A 13,907-nucleotide genomic window follows, 5' to 3' on the forward strand; every position below is an offset into this window, starting at 1 on the left:
CGTCATAGAGTCACAGAGCGCTAGAACACGGCCACCATCGCTCCTTGCCAGTCTGATCACACAGCCCGCTTGCTCTAATCTTACATGGTCGCTGTTTAGATCTTCACGTTGCAAATCTGTCACTGAATCAAGCAGCAGACGTTTATGCTTGATCATCCCGCAGTTCGTAATGCTCAAGAGCTTCCCATCCAAACCTTTTTTGTCATTTTAGCGACAAATTATGGTGAGGCTCCACAAAATGGTTCCAGATGACAGCAGCCATGTGCACGACTCCCCTGCCGTCGAGTTAACCTGCACACTGCAAAGCTGCTATAAATTACTCCCGCGTCCATGTGTCCTCGCTGCAGGCACGTCGATGAGCTCGTCACCATAAGGACCACCCATGGTCACCATTTCTAAATCTGCGGACAGACTCGCAGACATGCGAGCACCAGCTCTCGCAGCTATTCTTGCGGCCAGCTCTGCCATGGCCCAAGACTACACCATCACCTTCCGAAGCCTGGAGGAGACTTCTTCTTCGTCATTGCCGTCGTTTCTACCGGCCAACGACTCCTCCTTCGTCTTCGATGGTACCAACTCCGACATTGCGCAGCAGCTCTACATCCGCCACCAGGCTGGCGACATCGCAGACGCACTCGAACTCAACTCGATCCCGGCGTTCGTGACTAAAAGACTCGACCCGCTCATGATCAGCTTCGGCGACCTGCCCGGACTTGCCCAGCGTGCTCTGCTATGGGACTCCGGCTTCGCTATCTCGCCTGACAATGACCCAGTGCAGATCTGGGCCATGCCAGACTACACCATGGCCAATATTTCAGTACCGAAAGAAGACATCGCCGAAGTTAATTGCACAACACTGGAGTGCCCGCAACCCAACGGCGTACCAGCTTACTCCAGCCAATATTGCACCGGCGCTCAGATTCTCAACGTGTCGCGCTGCGTCGCTGATACATTTGAGGATTCTGGTGCGTCGGGTTTTCTTGGAGTGATGTGGTCGACAGGTGGAAATGCCAACGTGACTCCACACATGCGACTGCGAGATCACTCCTGGACTGAACCGACAACGGGCACTGCATATGAACTCTATGCTATTCACACAGTATCAAGCGCCGATGATCCGACCTGGAACCAATGCCCCGCCAACAAGGGCTATTCATCACTAATTGTCCCTTGCCACAAGAGAAGCGAGTTCACGGATAGCGAAATCGCTGCCATGACTAAACCGGCAGGAAGCGACTGGGTGACGAATTGGCTCAAGGAGGAATTCGCGGTGAAGAAATCCGGTTTCAATAAACTGCTGCTGATCCCGATTACCTTGGGCTCTCTGGTAGTAGTTGGTGCCATCGCCTTTGTGGGTTTGTATTTGAAACGAAGAGCTAAGAGGAGGAAAGACCAGGTACCGGCCGATTTTGAAGCGTTTTCGCATCATTACGTCGCCGGAGAGTCTTACGACGCAGTTACCTCACCAGTGATGAGCACCGATCCAAGTTTTGAGTTTTCTAGCTCCGGCCGGACTGTGGGCTACGAAAGTGTTGGCTCGAACCAAACCTTCAAGATACTGCTGCACAGCCCGCACCTCCAGGGGAACCGAATCCCCTACGACAATCTCGTTTTCGAGTCGGAACTGTCGAAGGGAGCGTCCGGTGTGGTTTGGCTCTGCAAGTACGGCGGGCAGCAAGTTGCGGCGAAGAAACTGCTACTTACCCGAGGCATAAAGGCGGATGACGTGCAATCATTCGCTGAAGAGATCGAGCTGACCGCCAGCATGGTGCACCCGTACATCGTCAAGTTCATCGGCGTGGCGTGGAACAACCTCACGAACTTGTCTATGGTTCTCGAGTACGTTCCAAATGGAAACCTCCAGGACTACCTGGACAGGAACATTCGGATCCTCTCGTGGGCGAGGAACAAAATCCACATTGCCATTGCGATCGCCGAAGCGCTCGAGTACTTGCACAGTCGCACGCCTGGGGTTATCCACCGCGACCTCAAGTCAAACAACATTTTATTGTCGAAACACCTCGAACCGAAGCTCACTGACTTCGGAGTAAGTCGCGGAATTGTTGAAAGTACAATGACGGCGGGAGTGGGCACTCCGTATTGGACTGCGCCAGAAATCCTCGAAGGCAACCGATACACTGAGAAGTCCGACATCTACTCGTTCGGAGTGGTGCTATCGGAGCTGGACACAGGGCGAATCCCCTACTTCGACGCGGTGATGGAAGACGGCAGCACGGTAAGGCCATTCCATATCTTACAGGAGGTGATGTCGGGCACAATGCGTCCGAGTTTCTGTCGAGACTGTCCACCTCGGATCCAGCACATCGGTGCAGCGTGTTTATCCCTCGATCCTCGAAAACGTCCGACAGCACGGGAGCTCGTTCTGGAGCTCTTAGGTAAGTATAGCGATGTAATGTGAAAAATATCTACAACAACAACGAATTTCTAAGCTCTGCAAAGGGTAGTGTTCCCTTCGTTCTCACCGTGTTTCAGAGATCCTCTATTTATGTTATGTTAAAACTATAGAGTTCTGAATTTTCTGTAGGCTGAGCCTAATTGAAGCGTTGTCTGGTGGCCGTCCTGGGCTTGTAGTGCGCATCCAACGCTGTCTGAGGGAATCTTGGATTCTTGGAGAGAGGCTTGTAAAGTCAAAAGTACCGGAGGGTAGTACTCTCTTGGTCACCAGCTTGAGTATTGTCTTCGTTATTGATATTTCCTTCAATGTTGTGTGCTGCCATGTGAACGAATTAAACTCGTCAAAGAGTTTGCGATTTGCCTCCGAATTTTTCTTATGTGTCGTGCTCTGTAGGACAACATGAGTTGTGCTGGGTAATATCGTCGCTTTGATGCGCTGCAGTGCCATGTTGATGACTCTTAGGTTTACTTCTGTTGCATTGGTTGTTCTCGAACTTGAAAGTATTCCGATCGCTTCAAGACCTACTGGTTGTAGCGCATCCGGTCTCCATAGAGCCCATGCCCCCACGAATCCTTGATTGTTCCTAATGATGTGAAAGTGTAATATCCAAGTTTGCAGGAACAGCGGCGTGTGTTCCCTTCGTTCTACTAGTCGACTGTGAACGGATACCGTCGCCTCAAAACGTCGTGCGTCTACTCTACTAAGATCGACGGAGAGACCATGGCTGGCAGCCACACCATAACCTTACGTGGTCTGGAGGCGGATTCATCGTCTTCGCCTTCGCTTCGCTCCCTTCCAATGACTCGTTCGTCTTCGATGGAACCCATTCCGACATCGCCCAACAGCTCTACATCCGCCATCAAGCAGGAGATATTCGTGACAGAGTCGCCCTCAAGTTTGTTCCACCGGTGGTGAGCGACCGATTGAGCCCGCTCAACATCGACTTCGACGATCTCCCGGGAATTGTCCAGCGTGCAGTGCTCTGGGACACTGGTTTTGCCATTGCCCCGGGCGGCATCCCTGTTCAGATCTGGCCCATGGGGGACCGCACCATGGCCGATATTGCCGTGGAAAAGCAGGAGGTGCTCAACGTAAACTGCACCTTCGCGAGCTGCCCACAGCCGAATAACGTGACGGCCTACTACACTCAGTACTGCACAGGTTATCAGATGGGTAATACGTCGCACTGCGTGGCCGGTAACTTCGGGGAATTTCTTCGGCAATATGTGGGCGAAAGGAGGTGACCCCGACGTGGTTCCGGAGATTGAGATGAGGGACCACGACTGGACGCAGAACATCATCGAGTTTGGCGGCGACACTCATTTCTCGGTCTATGCGGTGCATACAATACCAAGTTTACTAAAGGACGTAGCTTATGGATTGTGGCCCGACAATGGCGGCTACGGAACAGTGACTATTCCCTGTATTAGAAGGGACTACGTCTCGGACGCGTTCATGGCTGCAAACACGACAACGCCCAACGGAAGTACGTGGGTCACTACGTGGTTGCAAGAAGCGTTTGCTCGAGAGTGGTTGAAAGAAGAGGTTGCTCGAGATGAAGGTGTTGACTCAGGTGTGATAGTTCTGATCGTCTTGACTGTGGTTGCCCTGGCTGGTGCGGGTTGGTTTGGCTGGCGACGTAGAGCCAAGTTTCTCAAGATACTGCACGAAGTCATGTCCGGCACGTTGCGCCCAATTTTCTCCGACGAGTGTCCACCGAGAATTCAGCGGATTAGCTCTGCGTGTTTGTCGCCTGATCCGGAAAATCGTCCGACAGCACAGGAGCTGGTACAAGAGCTCGAAGGCAACGCCACCGACTCAAAGGAGTAAAGAAGATATTTATTTGCACGTAGCTTTAACATTCAATCTCCTGGCCATAGCTACTCGGGATCTTGTAGCATTTTCAATACTTCAGAAGCTGTGGGGCGTTGCGTGGAAACAAGTCGGCAACAGGCTGAACCGATGCGACGAATTCGAGACGGGCATTTCTGTGAGAAACTTGGACGCAACTTCCCTTCCATCACGTCCGTCAATACCTGAATAGGCTTATGTTGTTGTCCCTCAGGTGTCAAGATGTCGTGGTACGGGATCTTGCCGGTGTCCAGCTCGGATAGCACCACCCCAAACGAGTAGATGTCAGCCTTCTCCGTGTACCTCTTTCCCTCGAGAATTTCGGGGGCTGTCCAGTACGGAGTGCCAACGCCAGCCGTCATGGATAGCTCTTGGCAGTCTCTGCTCACCCCGAAATCGATCAGCTTCGCGTCTAGTGACGTAGTAAGCAAGATATTCTTCGATTTGAGGTCTCGATGGATGAGCGGGGGAGCACGCGAGTGAAGGTACTCGAGTCCGCGAACAACATCCACGGCGATGTGAAGTAATTCTTTGCTCCAAGACAGCGAGTCGAAATTGTCGCGCAAGAACCTTTGTAAGTCGCCCGTGGGGAAGAACTCGAGCACCATCACCAGGTTACTGAGACTGTTCCACGCGACACCAACAAACGACACAACGTTGGGGTGTGCCAGACTAGCGCTGAGCTCGATTTCTTTCGCGAACTCCTCCACCTCGTACGCTTGATGAGTCTTCGTCTGCAAAAGTCTCTTCACAGCGACCTGTTGGCCCTGGTATTCGCCCAGCCATACTTCCCCGTGAGCTCCCTTGGATATGGCTCGTTCAAACTTCACGCTCTCGTACGGAATGCACTTCCCCACCAGAAACTTACTGCCAAGCAGAGTTTTGAGCGTGAAATTCCACTCCGAGTTCAACTCTTGGTACGCTGGAGCGATGCTGCTCGTTTTGCCAACAATTCTGTCCGGCACAATATCATTATCTTCCAGGGTTGGAACCGTCGACCGATCTCCGCCGGAGTCGCGCGGAGATGAACCTTGGCGATTGTTGCCTGCACAAGTGTCTGTTTCTGCCAGTGCAGTACTGCTCGCGTGTTTTTTCCTCCTCCGCTTGATCACTACAAGCAACACAACGAGAGCGATGAAGATAATTCCGCAAATGATAGCAATTATCAGCGACACGTTGATGGCATCGTGGGAACTAACCGCGTAGTCCTCGACGAGCCATTGCGAGACCCACGCGCTCCCGTTGACTTGCTGCTTCTCACTCTTGATCGTATCGGAGGCGTTCGATGTCAAGTAGCACGGGAACACAAGCGACCCGTAGCCGCCGTTCTGGTCACTGGCAGCGCACGTGTTGTAAGATGGCTCGTCGTTCAGATCCATCGTGTGAATGGCAGGGACCTTGTACGAGTCGCCGGTGCTGTAGTCTCTCCACGTGTGCTTCGTGATCCACGGAGCTGGAACCGCGTCCGGGTCACCGCCGATCTCCCACATGGCAGTGTTGGGGTTGCTGCTGTCGTCGAAGTCGTCCACGACACACCGAGCCGCGGCGACCATTTTGACCCCGGAGCAGTAGTGGTTGCTGGAGCTCGTGGTATTGTCTGGCTGCGTACAGTTCTTCTCCTCGCAGCCGACGGCGTGGAAATCCACGAGCGGGACGGCCAAGTTCGTCATGGAGTGGCCGCTGAGCGGCCAGATCTGCACTGCCTGGTTGCTCAGGGATACTACAAAGCCAGAGTCCCAGAGTAGCGCTCGCTGGGCGACGCCAGGTAGACTCCCCCATTCCAGCTTGAGCTCGTCGAGTCGAGTCTGCACTGCCACTGGTAGAGTGAAGCTGTCAAGTTGTTCTACTTGGCCCCCCGCCTTGGCCCGGAGGTAGAGCTGTCGAGCGAGGTCGGACGAGGTCCCGTCGAGGGCGAAGTCGTCGCTGGATGGGAGCTCGGCGCTCTCGTACGAGTTTGAAGCTTCTAGACGGCGGTCATAGTCACAGCGCAACTTCATTGCGGCGTGCTCCTCGAGACAGAGCGAGCGAAAGCGTCAATGAAGTGTCCACTTGATCCCCTCAGCGAAGAGCTGCGTAGCTTATTTGCGTTGGCTTCGGCGGCCGCCGATCGGGAATCCAGTCCAAGTGGCTACCCTCGGCAATGCTATGCGTCTTGAATCCACCAAGCATCCCCATCTACTCGGCGGTATGGTGGCATGCACCACGGTATCAGTTCAACCATGGTAGACCGTCCGAGCGAAAGTCTGCTTGTAGGGGGTTTCGTGACAGGCAAAATGGAAGTCGCGCGAGTTAGCTGAGCCCCATGAGTTCCACGACCACGTAACGGAGACCTTGGCCTTGTGGTGGCCACGGGGACACCGTCGTCCATCGCCAGGTTTTCATGCTGGCCTCTTTTTCGCTGCGCTGCACGGTTCCATTCTTGGCGCTGGAGATCCGTTTCGGCCGACACCTTCCTCCTTCTCGCTTCGGTTCCTGTGCTGTTCATGCGTTCGGGACCCATTCCAATTATTGCCTTCCGAGCTGTACAGCATGCGAGTATCGGCGCTCGTGGCCCAGTACGCAGCGCTGGTGACGACAGTGAGAAGTCGACAAGCCTTCCGAGACTTGGAGTCCATTTCTTCGTCTTCATTGCTGCCTGCGGCCGGCTCGTTCGTGTTCGACGGCACGAATTCCGACTTCGCCAGGCAGCTCTACATCCGCCACAAAGCTGGCGACACGGGCGACGCAGTCTCCCTTACCTCCGTCCCCGCTGCTGTGAAGGCCCGACTCGACCCGTTGAACGTCAAATTTGACGACCTACCGGGGCTTGTACAGCGCGCCGTGCTCTGGGACTCGGGCTTCGGCGTCTCGCCGAACAATGAGGCCGTGCAGGTCTGGCCGATCGACAACCACACCATGGCCGACATCGCCATCCCGAAAGCAGAAGTCGGCGGGGCCGGCTGCACCTTCAAGAACTGCTCGCAGCCGAACGACGTGATCGCGTACTTCACGCTCATCTGTTCCGGGGACCAAATGCTCAGCGTCGCGCGCTGTGTAGCCGACACGTTCGAAGACGACGGCGCTGCCGGCTATTTGGGCGCGATGTGGTCGAACGGCGCCGACCCCGACATGGCTCCGCAGATTCGGCTGCGAGATCACTCGTGGACCGACCCCGTCTCGAACCACTCGTACAGCGTCTACGCGGTTCACACGGTGCCCACCGCGTTGGACGTGGCTTGGAACCAGTGCCCGGCCAGCGACGAATACGCGTCCGTCGCAGTGCCGTGCCACCGGAGAGACAGCTACTCGGACGAGGAGATCGCAGCCATGACTGCGCCGACAGGAAGCGCGTGGGTGACAGCGTGGCTGAACGAAGAGTTCGCTAAGGACGTCAGCAGCTTCAACCTCCTGATGGTCGTCCTGATCGCCCTCGGTATCGTACTCATGGCAGCGATCGGGCTGGGCTGGTACTGTTGGCGTCGCAGGTTAAACAGCAAGCCGGATCTAACTGCTTCGCCTGAGTGTGACCTTGGCGCCGACTCCACGTGCTATCTGGATGGAGGCACACCGGAGGTACCAACTCGTCCTACGACGTATTCGACTCGACCTACTACGCAGTTATCCTGCTTCAGCCACTTGGACGACTACGAGAGTGCGGGGTCGAACATGACGCTCAAGATTCTGCTCAACAGCGTCCACCTCCAGGGCCGCCGCATTCCGTACGAAAGCCTCTCGTTCGAGAAGGCCCTTTCAAAGGGGGCGTCGGGGGAAGTCTGGGTCGGGAGCTACGCTGGACGCAAAGTTGCGATCAAGAAGCTGCTACAGCTAAACGACCAGAAGGCGGAGAGCGTCGAGGCGTTCGCCGAGGAGATCGAGCTCAGCGCCAGCCTCGTGCACCCGCACATTGTCGAATTCCTTGGCGTGGCCTGGAACAGTCTCAGCAACCTCACCATGGTCATGGAGTTCTTCCCGAGGGGGAACTTGCAGGGCTATCTCCAGAAGAACGTCGACTTGCTGTCGTGGGCGCGAGACCGCGTTCAGATGGCCGTCGCCATCGCCCAGGCGCTGCACTACCTGCACACTCGGTCACCCCCGATCATCCACCGCGACCTCAAATCAAACAACATTTTGCTCACGGAGAAGCTCGAGCCCAAGCTAATCGACTTTGGTGTGAGTCGCGGCCTCACGGACTTGACCATGACCGCGGGGGTGGGCACGCCCTACTGGACGGCACCCGAGATCCTCGAGGGAAAACGGTATACCGAGCAAGCCGACATCTACTCGTTCGGCGTGGTCTTGTCCGAGCTGGACACGGGTAAAATCCCGTACCATGACACGGTGACGGAGGGCGGGGGCAAGGCGAAACCCTTTCAGGTGCTGCAGGACGTCATGGCCGGCACATTACGGCCAAGCTTCTCCAGAGACTGTCCGCCTCGGATCCAGCGGATCGGCTTGGCGTGCCTCGCTTTTGATCCCTCAAGTCGCCCGACCGCTTCGCAGTTGATCGAAGAGCTCGAAGGCAACTCTACCGAGCTCGTGTACTCATTTTGACCCGGCAGTTCGGCGCAGGTGCATGTACAGTACATGTATGTAGGCTAATGGAAGTAGAGATTGGGAGGACGCACTTCAAGATCAACCGTGGCGAATGTGTAAATTGTGCGGGCGCCAAAACTTGCATCCATCGATCGTGTGGCAATGCGGGTCTACGGACGCGTCTCACACCGAGGACAGTGCAATGGCCCCATCCATGAGCAGGAAGTAAGGCATCGATCCCACACTTTCGGCTTTCGTACATTTGTGCCAAGTGATCACGGTCACTCTCGATGCTCCATGTAGTACTCGAGTCTTCGCCGGAAGCAGCAGGCGGTGTCGTGGCTGCACTGCACTGCAACTCCAATACAGGCACTGCGATCTGTTTGGAGTTCGCCGTCGCCAACGTTAGCGCGCAGGTCCGGCGCTGTGCGGTGGTTGACTCGTTTCGGTCACCTCGAGGTGTCGTAATGTAGGCCCCGTGACTCAGCAAATCGACCTGGAGCGATACCACATTCCTGAATCGCCGGGTCACAGCCATTCGGGCGACTGCAGTCGCGGTATTTCTCGGAGTCACGTCGACCATGGTCGAGGCCCGCACGATTACCTTGCGGAGTCTCGAGTCGACCTCGTCGTCGTCTTCTTCGCTCCCTTCGAACTCGTCCTTCGTCTTCGATGGCACCAACTCGGACATCGCCCAGCAGCTCTACATCCGCCACAAAGCCGGAGACACGGACGCCAAACTCTCGCTCAACTCCGTACCCACTGCGGTGATCAAACGCCTTGATCCCCTCAGCATCGTCTTCACCGAGTTACCCGGCCTCGTCCAGCGTGCGGTGCTCTGGGACACAGGTTTCGCCATCTCGCCCTCGAACGACCCCGTGCAGATCTGGACCATGGACGACTACACCATGGCCGACCTCGCAGTCCCCAAGGACGACGTCAGCGGCGAAGGCTGCACCTTCAAGAACTGCTCGCAGCCGAACGATGTCACGGCCTACTACACGTTGATCTGCTCTGGAGACCAAATGCTGAACGTGTCGAGGTGCGTGGCGGATACCTTCGAGGACTCGGCTGCGACGAGCTACATGGGCTCGATGTGGTCGGTGGGCGGTGATCCCGACATGCTCCCGCAGCTCCGCCTTCGGAACCACGCGTGGGAGGACCCGGTCTCCAATGCTTCGTACAGTGTGTACGCTGTTCATACAGTCTCGAACGCCGACGACCCGGCGTGGAATGTATGCCCCACAGACGATGGATACGCGGCGTTGACGGTGCCCTGCCACAGGAGAGATGAATACACGGACGCGGAGATGGCTGCGATGACGAAACCAACCGGAAGCGCCTGGGTCACGACGTGGCTGGAGGAAGAGTTTGGTGAAAACTCGGGAGGGTTCGACATGCTCTTGCTGATCCCGATCATCTTAGGCACTGTGGTTGTGGTCGCTGCTGCTGGCATCGGCTGGTTTTGTTGGAGGAAGAGGGCGAAGAAGTCCTACAAGCGACGATATGGGCCGGGGGAGCTGGAGGATGTAGGCATGAACTACTTCGATGGCGGCACGCCGGTGCTGGCGCTGGCCAACCAGGTCTCCACCATCGAGTCTTCGGGCTCCTGTCGCTCGGGGAGTGCCGGCTCCAACACGACGCTGCAGATATTGCTCGACAGCACGCATCTGCTGGGGAAGCGGATCCCGTACGACAGCCTGACGTTCCAGACAGCACTGTCCAAGGGCGCGTCGGGGGAAGTCTGGATATGCCAGTACAACGGACGCACCGTGGCGGGCAAGAAGCTGCTGGGCAAGAACCAGAAGGCCAAGCACGTGCAGTCCTTCGCCGAGGAGATCGAGCTGAGTGCCAGCCTCGTCCACCCCAACATCGTCGAGTTCATCGGCGTGGCCTGGAACAGCCTCAACAACCTGGTGATGGTGATCGAGTACGTCCCGATGGGGAGTCTGCGCAAGTACCTCAAGAAGAACGCCGACCTGCTTTCGTGGGCCAGAGATAAAATCCACCTGGCCGTCGGAATCGCACGGGCGCTCGAGTACCTGCACGGCCAAAGCCCGCCGTTGATCCACCGCGACGTCAAGTCGAACAACATCCTGCTGACAGACAAACTCGAGCCAAAGCTCATCGACTTCGGAGTGAGTCGCGGGACGGTCGAGCTCACCATGACGGCAGGGGTTGGCACGCCGTACTGGACGGCGCCGGAGATTCTTGAGGGCAAGCGGTACACGGAGCAGGCAGATATTTATTCGTTCGGTGTGGTGCTGTCAGAGCTGGACACGGGCAAGGTGCCGTACTTCGACGCCGTGACGAAAGGCGGGACAAAGCTGAAGGCGGTGCAGGTCTTGCAGCACGTGTTGGCTGGCACGATCCAGCTGAGCTTCAGTCAGGACTGTCCTCCGCGGATTCGGCGCATCGGTTCGGCGTGCTTGGAGCACGATCCGTCGAGGCGGCCGACTGCGCGTCAATTAGTGCACGAACTTTGTGGCGACCGAGCGTCCGACGCAGCGAGTCCGTAGAGTGCATGTACTTCCTCCATCCACAGATCCAGATAATGTAAAGTGCCCTTCAAAGTTGACAACCTGCAGCGCTCACACCGAACTCAGTACAGTACATGTAGCGACACGAAAGTTGTGCGTCCAGCATCTGCAGACGCACCGGATAGAATTCCTGCACAGGTGTTGAGCGTGAGGCATGCGGTGCGGTCCGTACATCTGCTCGGTTGAAGAGAAACCTTGACTGTGCTGGTTTCGCTAAAAGCATCGGGCCGTGGCGTCACTGAGGTTGCGCGGGTGATAAGTGCTGAGCTCTTCATACAGATACATGTACATGTACCGATCGAGGCGGTCTGCATTTCCTGCAGACACCCGTCCATTTGGTTGACATCGCCGTGACTTACAGCGTCCCCTTCTGCTCTTGAAGCGACGTGTTGACCCGGTCAAGTCTCGACAGCAGCAAGAGCTCTGACTCGATGCAAATCCAATGCGGGAGATCTGCTACGCGACCAGCCGATTTACGCGGTTCATGACGGTCGTCCTTCCATCAGTCCAAGAATCTCTAAACACGTAGCGATGCGGGGGACTGCGCTCGCAGTTTTCCTTGCCATCGCCTCAAGTATGACTCATGGGCACACGATAAACCTGCGGAGTCTGGTGTCGACTTCGTCACTGCCTTCGAACTCGTCCTTCGTCTTCGATGGCACCAACTCGGACATCGCCCAGCAGCTCTACATCCGCCACAAAGCCGGAGACACGGACGCCAAACTCTCGCTCAACTCCGTACCCACTGCGGTGATCAAGCGCCTTGATCCCCTCAGCATCGTCTTCACCGAGTTACCCGGCCTCGTCCAGCGTGCGGTGCTCTGGGACACAGGTTTCGCCATCTCGCCCTCGAACGACCCCGTGCAGATCTGGACCATGGACGACTACACCATGGCCGACCTCGCAGTCCCCAAGGACGACGTCAGCGGCGAAGGCTGCACCTTCAAGAACTGCTCGCAGCCGAACGATGTCACGGCCTACTACACGTTGATCTGCTCTGGAGACCAAATGCTGAACGTGTCGAGGTGCGTGGCGGATACCTTCGAGGACTCGGCTGCGACGAGCTACATGGGCTCGATGTGGTCGGTGGGCGGTGATCCCGATATGTTACCTCAACTTCGGCTGAGGGATCACGCGTGGGAAGACCCCGTCACGAAAGACTCGTATAGCGTGTACGCAATCCACACCGTCTCGAACGCCGATGACCCGGCGTGGAATGTATGCCCCGCTGATGATGGTTACGCGGCCTTGGCAGTGCCTTGCCACAGGAGAGACGAGTTCACGGATGCGGAGATGGCCGCGATGACGAAACCAACCGGAAGCGCTTGGGTCACGACCTGGTTGAAAGAGGAGTTTGGCAAAAGCTCAGGCTTTGATAAGCTGTTGCTGGTTCCGATCATATTGGGTACCGTAGTCTTGGTCGCTGGGGCTGGCATCGGTTGGTTTTGGTGGAGACGCAGAGCTAAGAGCAAGATCGAGGAGGAGTCCATGTCCACCACGTGCGAACTCGTCGGCATCTCTCCGCAGTATCGAGCTGAAAAAACAGCTTCTCGACCGACGCTTGCAGCCGACACGCCCGCCACACTCCGCCAGACAACCTTGACCAGCCGGCTTACCACGTTGGGGTCGTCCTTTTCCAGTCTCGCGGAAGCGTATGAAAGCCCTGGGTCGTGCAAAACTCTTAAGATCTTGCTTAGCAGCCAGCACCTTGTGGAGAAGCGTCTTCAATACGAGAGCATCACGTTCCAGGCTGCGTTGTCGAAGGGGTCCTCGGGAGAAGTCTGGGTCTGTGAGCACAACGGCCAGCAAGTCGCAGTGAAGAGGCTGCTCCAGACCAAAGAGCAGAAGGCAGAGAATGTCCTAGAGTTCGCCGAAGAGATCGAACTCACTGCCAGCCTTGAGCACCCGAATATCGTCGGCTTCGTCGGTGTGGCCTGGAACACGCTGAACAATCTGCTCCTGGTGCTCGAGTACGTCCCGATGGGGAGCTTGCAGACGTATCTGCAGAAGAACGCGGACCTGCTGTCGTGGGCTAGAGATAAGGTCCACATGGCTGTCGGTATCGCGGAAGCTCTGGAGTATTTGCACGGCCACACTCCAGCTTTAATTCATCGCGACCTCAAGTCGAACAACATCCTGCTGACAGATAGACTCCGGCCAAAGCTCATCGACTTCGGCGTGAGTCGCGGAGCCATCGAGCTCACCATGACGGCAGGAGTTGGCACGCCGTACTGGACGGCGCCGGAGATCCTCGAGGGCAAGCGATACACGGAGCAGGCAGATATTTATTCGTTCGGCGTGGTGCTGTCAGAGCTGGACACGGGCAGGATTCCCTACCACGACGCGCTGACAGAGGGAGGCGGCAAGGCCAAGCCCGTCCAGATTCTGCAGGACGTCGTGTGCGGCACTCTTCGTCCGACCTTCACGAACGACTGTCCTCCGCGCATTCTGCGCGTTGGCTCAGCCTGCTTGGCACAGGATCCCTTGTGTCGGCCGACAGCAGAGCAGCTTATCCAGGAGCTGCGGGGCCGAGACAACGAGCAGGAGTATGCCTTGTAAAGTATGTAGAGCAGTCATAATATCTATAA

The 13,907-nt window shown here is 56.5% G+C and overlaps 3 protein-coding genes across 3 annotated transcripts; 2 read left to right on the plus strand and 1 right to left on the minus strand.

The window, feature by feature from the left end:
* Positions 1 to 421: 421 nt before the first annotated feature.
* IUM83_06160 (TKL/DRK protein kinase) lies at positions 422 to 3,660 on the plus strand (the record flags this gene model as incomplete). Its single annotated transcript, XM_067930343.1, has 2 exons — positions 422 to 1,327; positions 3,148 to 3,660. The coding sequence occupies 2 exons, from the start codon at positions 422 to 424 to the stop codon at positions 3,658 to 3,660; spliced, it is 1,419 nt and encodes a 472-aa protein (XP_067782746.1).
* Positions 3,661 to 4,882: 1,222 nt separating this feature from the next.
* Positions 4,883 to 6,264, minus strand: IUM83_06161 (TKL protein kinase; the record flags this gene model as incomplete). Its single annotated transcript, XM_067930344.1, has 2 exons — positions 4,883 to 4,891; positions 4,978 to 6,264. 2 exons carry the CDS (start codon positions 6,262 to 6,264, stop codon positions 4,883 to 4,885), a joined length of 1,296 nt encoding a protein of 431 aa, XP_067782745.1.
* A 532-nt stretch (positions 6,265 to 6,796) lies between these two features.
* IUM83_06162 (TKL/DRK protein kinase) lies at positions 6,797 to 13,878 on the plus strand (the record flags this gene model as incomplete). Its single annotated transcript, XM_067930345.1, has 4 exons — positions 6,797 to 7,965; positions 9,573 to 10,766; positions 11,895 to 12,757; positions 13,631 to 13,878. 4 exons carry the CDS (start codon positions 6,797 to 6,799, stop codon positions 13,876 to 13,878), a joined length of 3,474 nt encoding a protein of 1,157 aa, XP_067782556.1.
* Positions 13,879 to 13,907: the final 29 nt, after the last annotated feature.

Source organism: Phytophthora cinnamomi, assembly GCF_018691715.1.
Source record: "Phytophthora cinnamomi strain GKB4 chromosome Unknown Contig104, whole genome shotgun sequence".
NCBI classification, from domain to species: Eukaryota; Oomycota; class Peronosporomycetes; order Peronosporales; family Peronosporaceae; genus Phytophthora; species Phytophthora cinnamomi.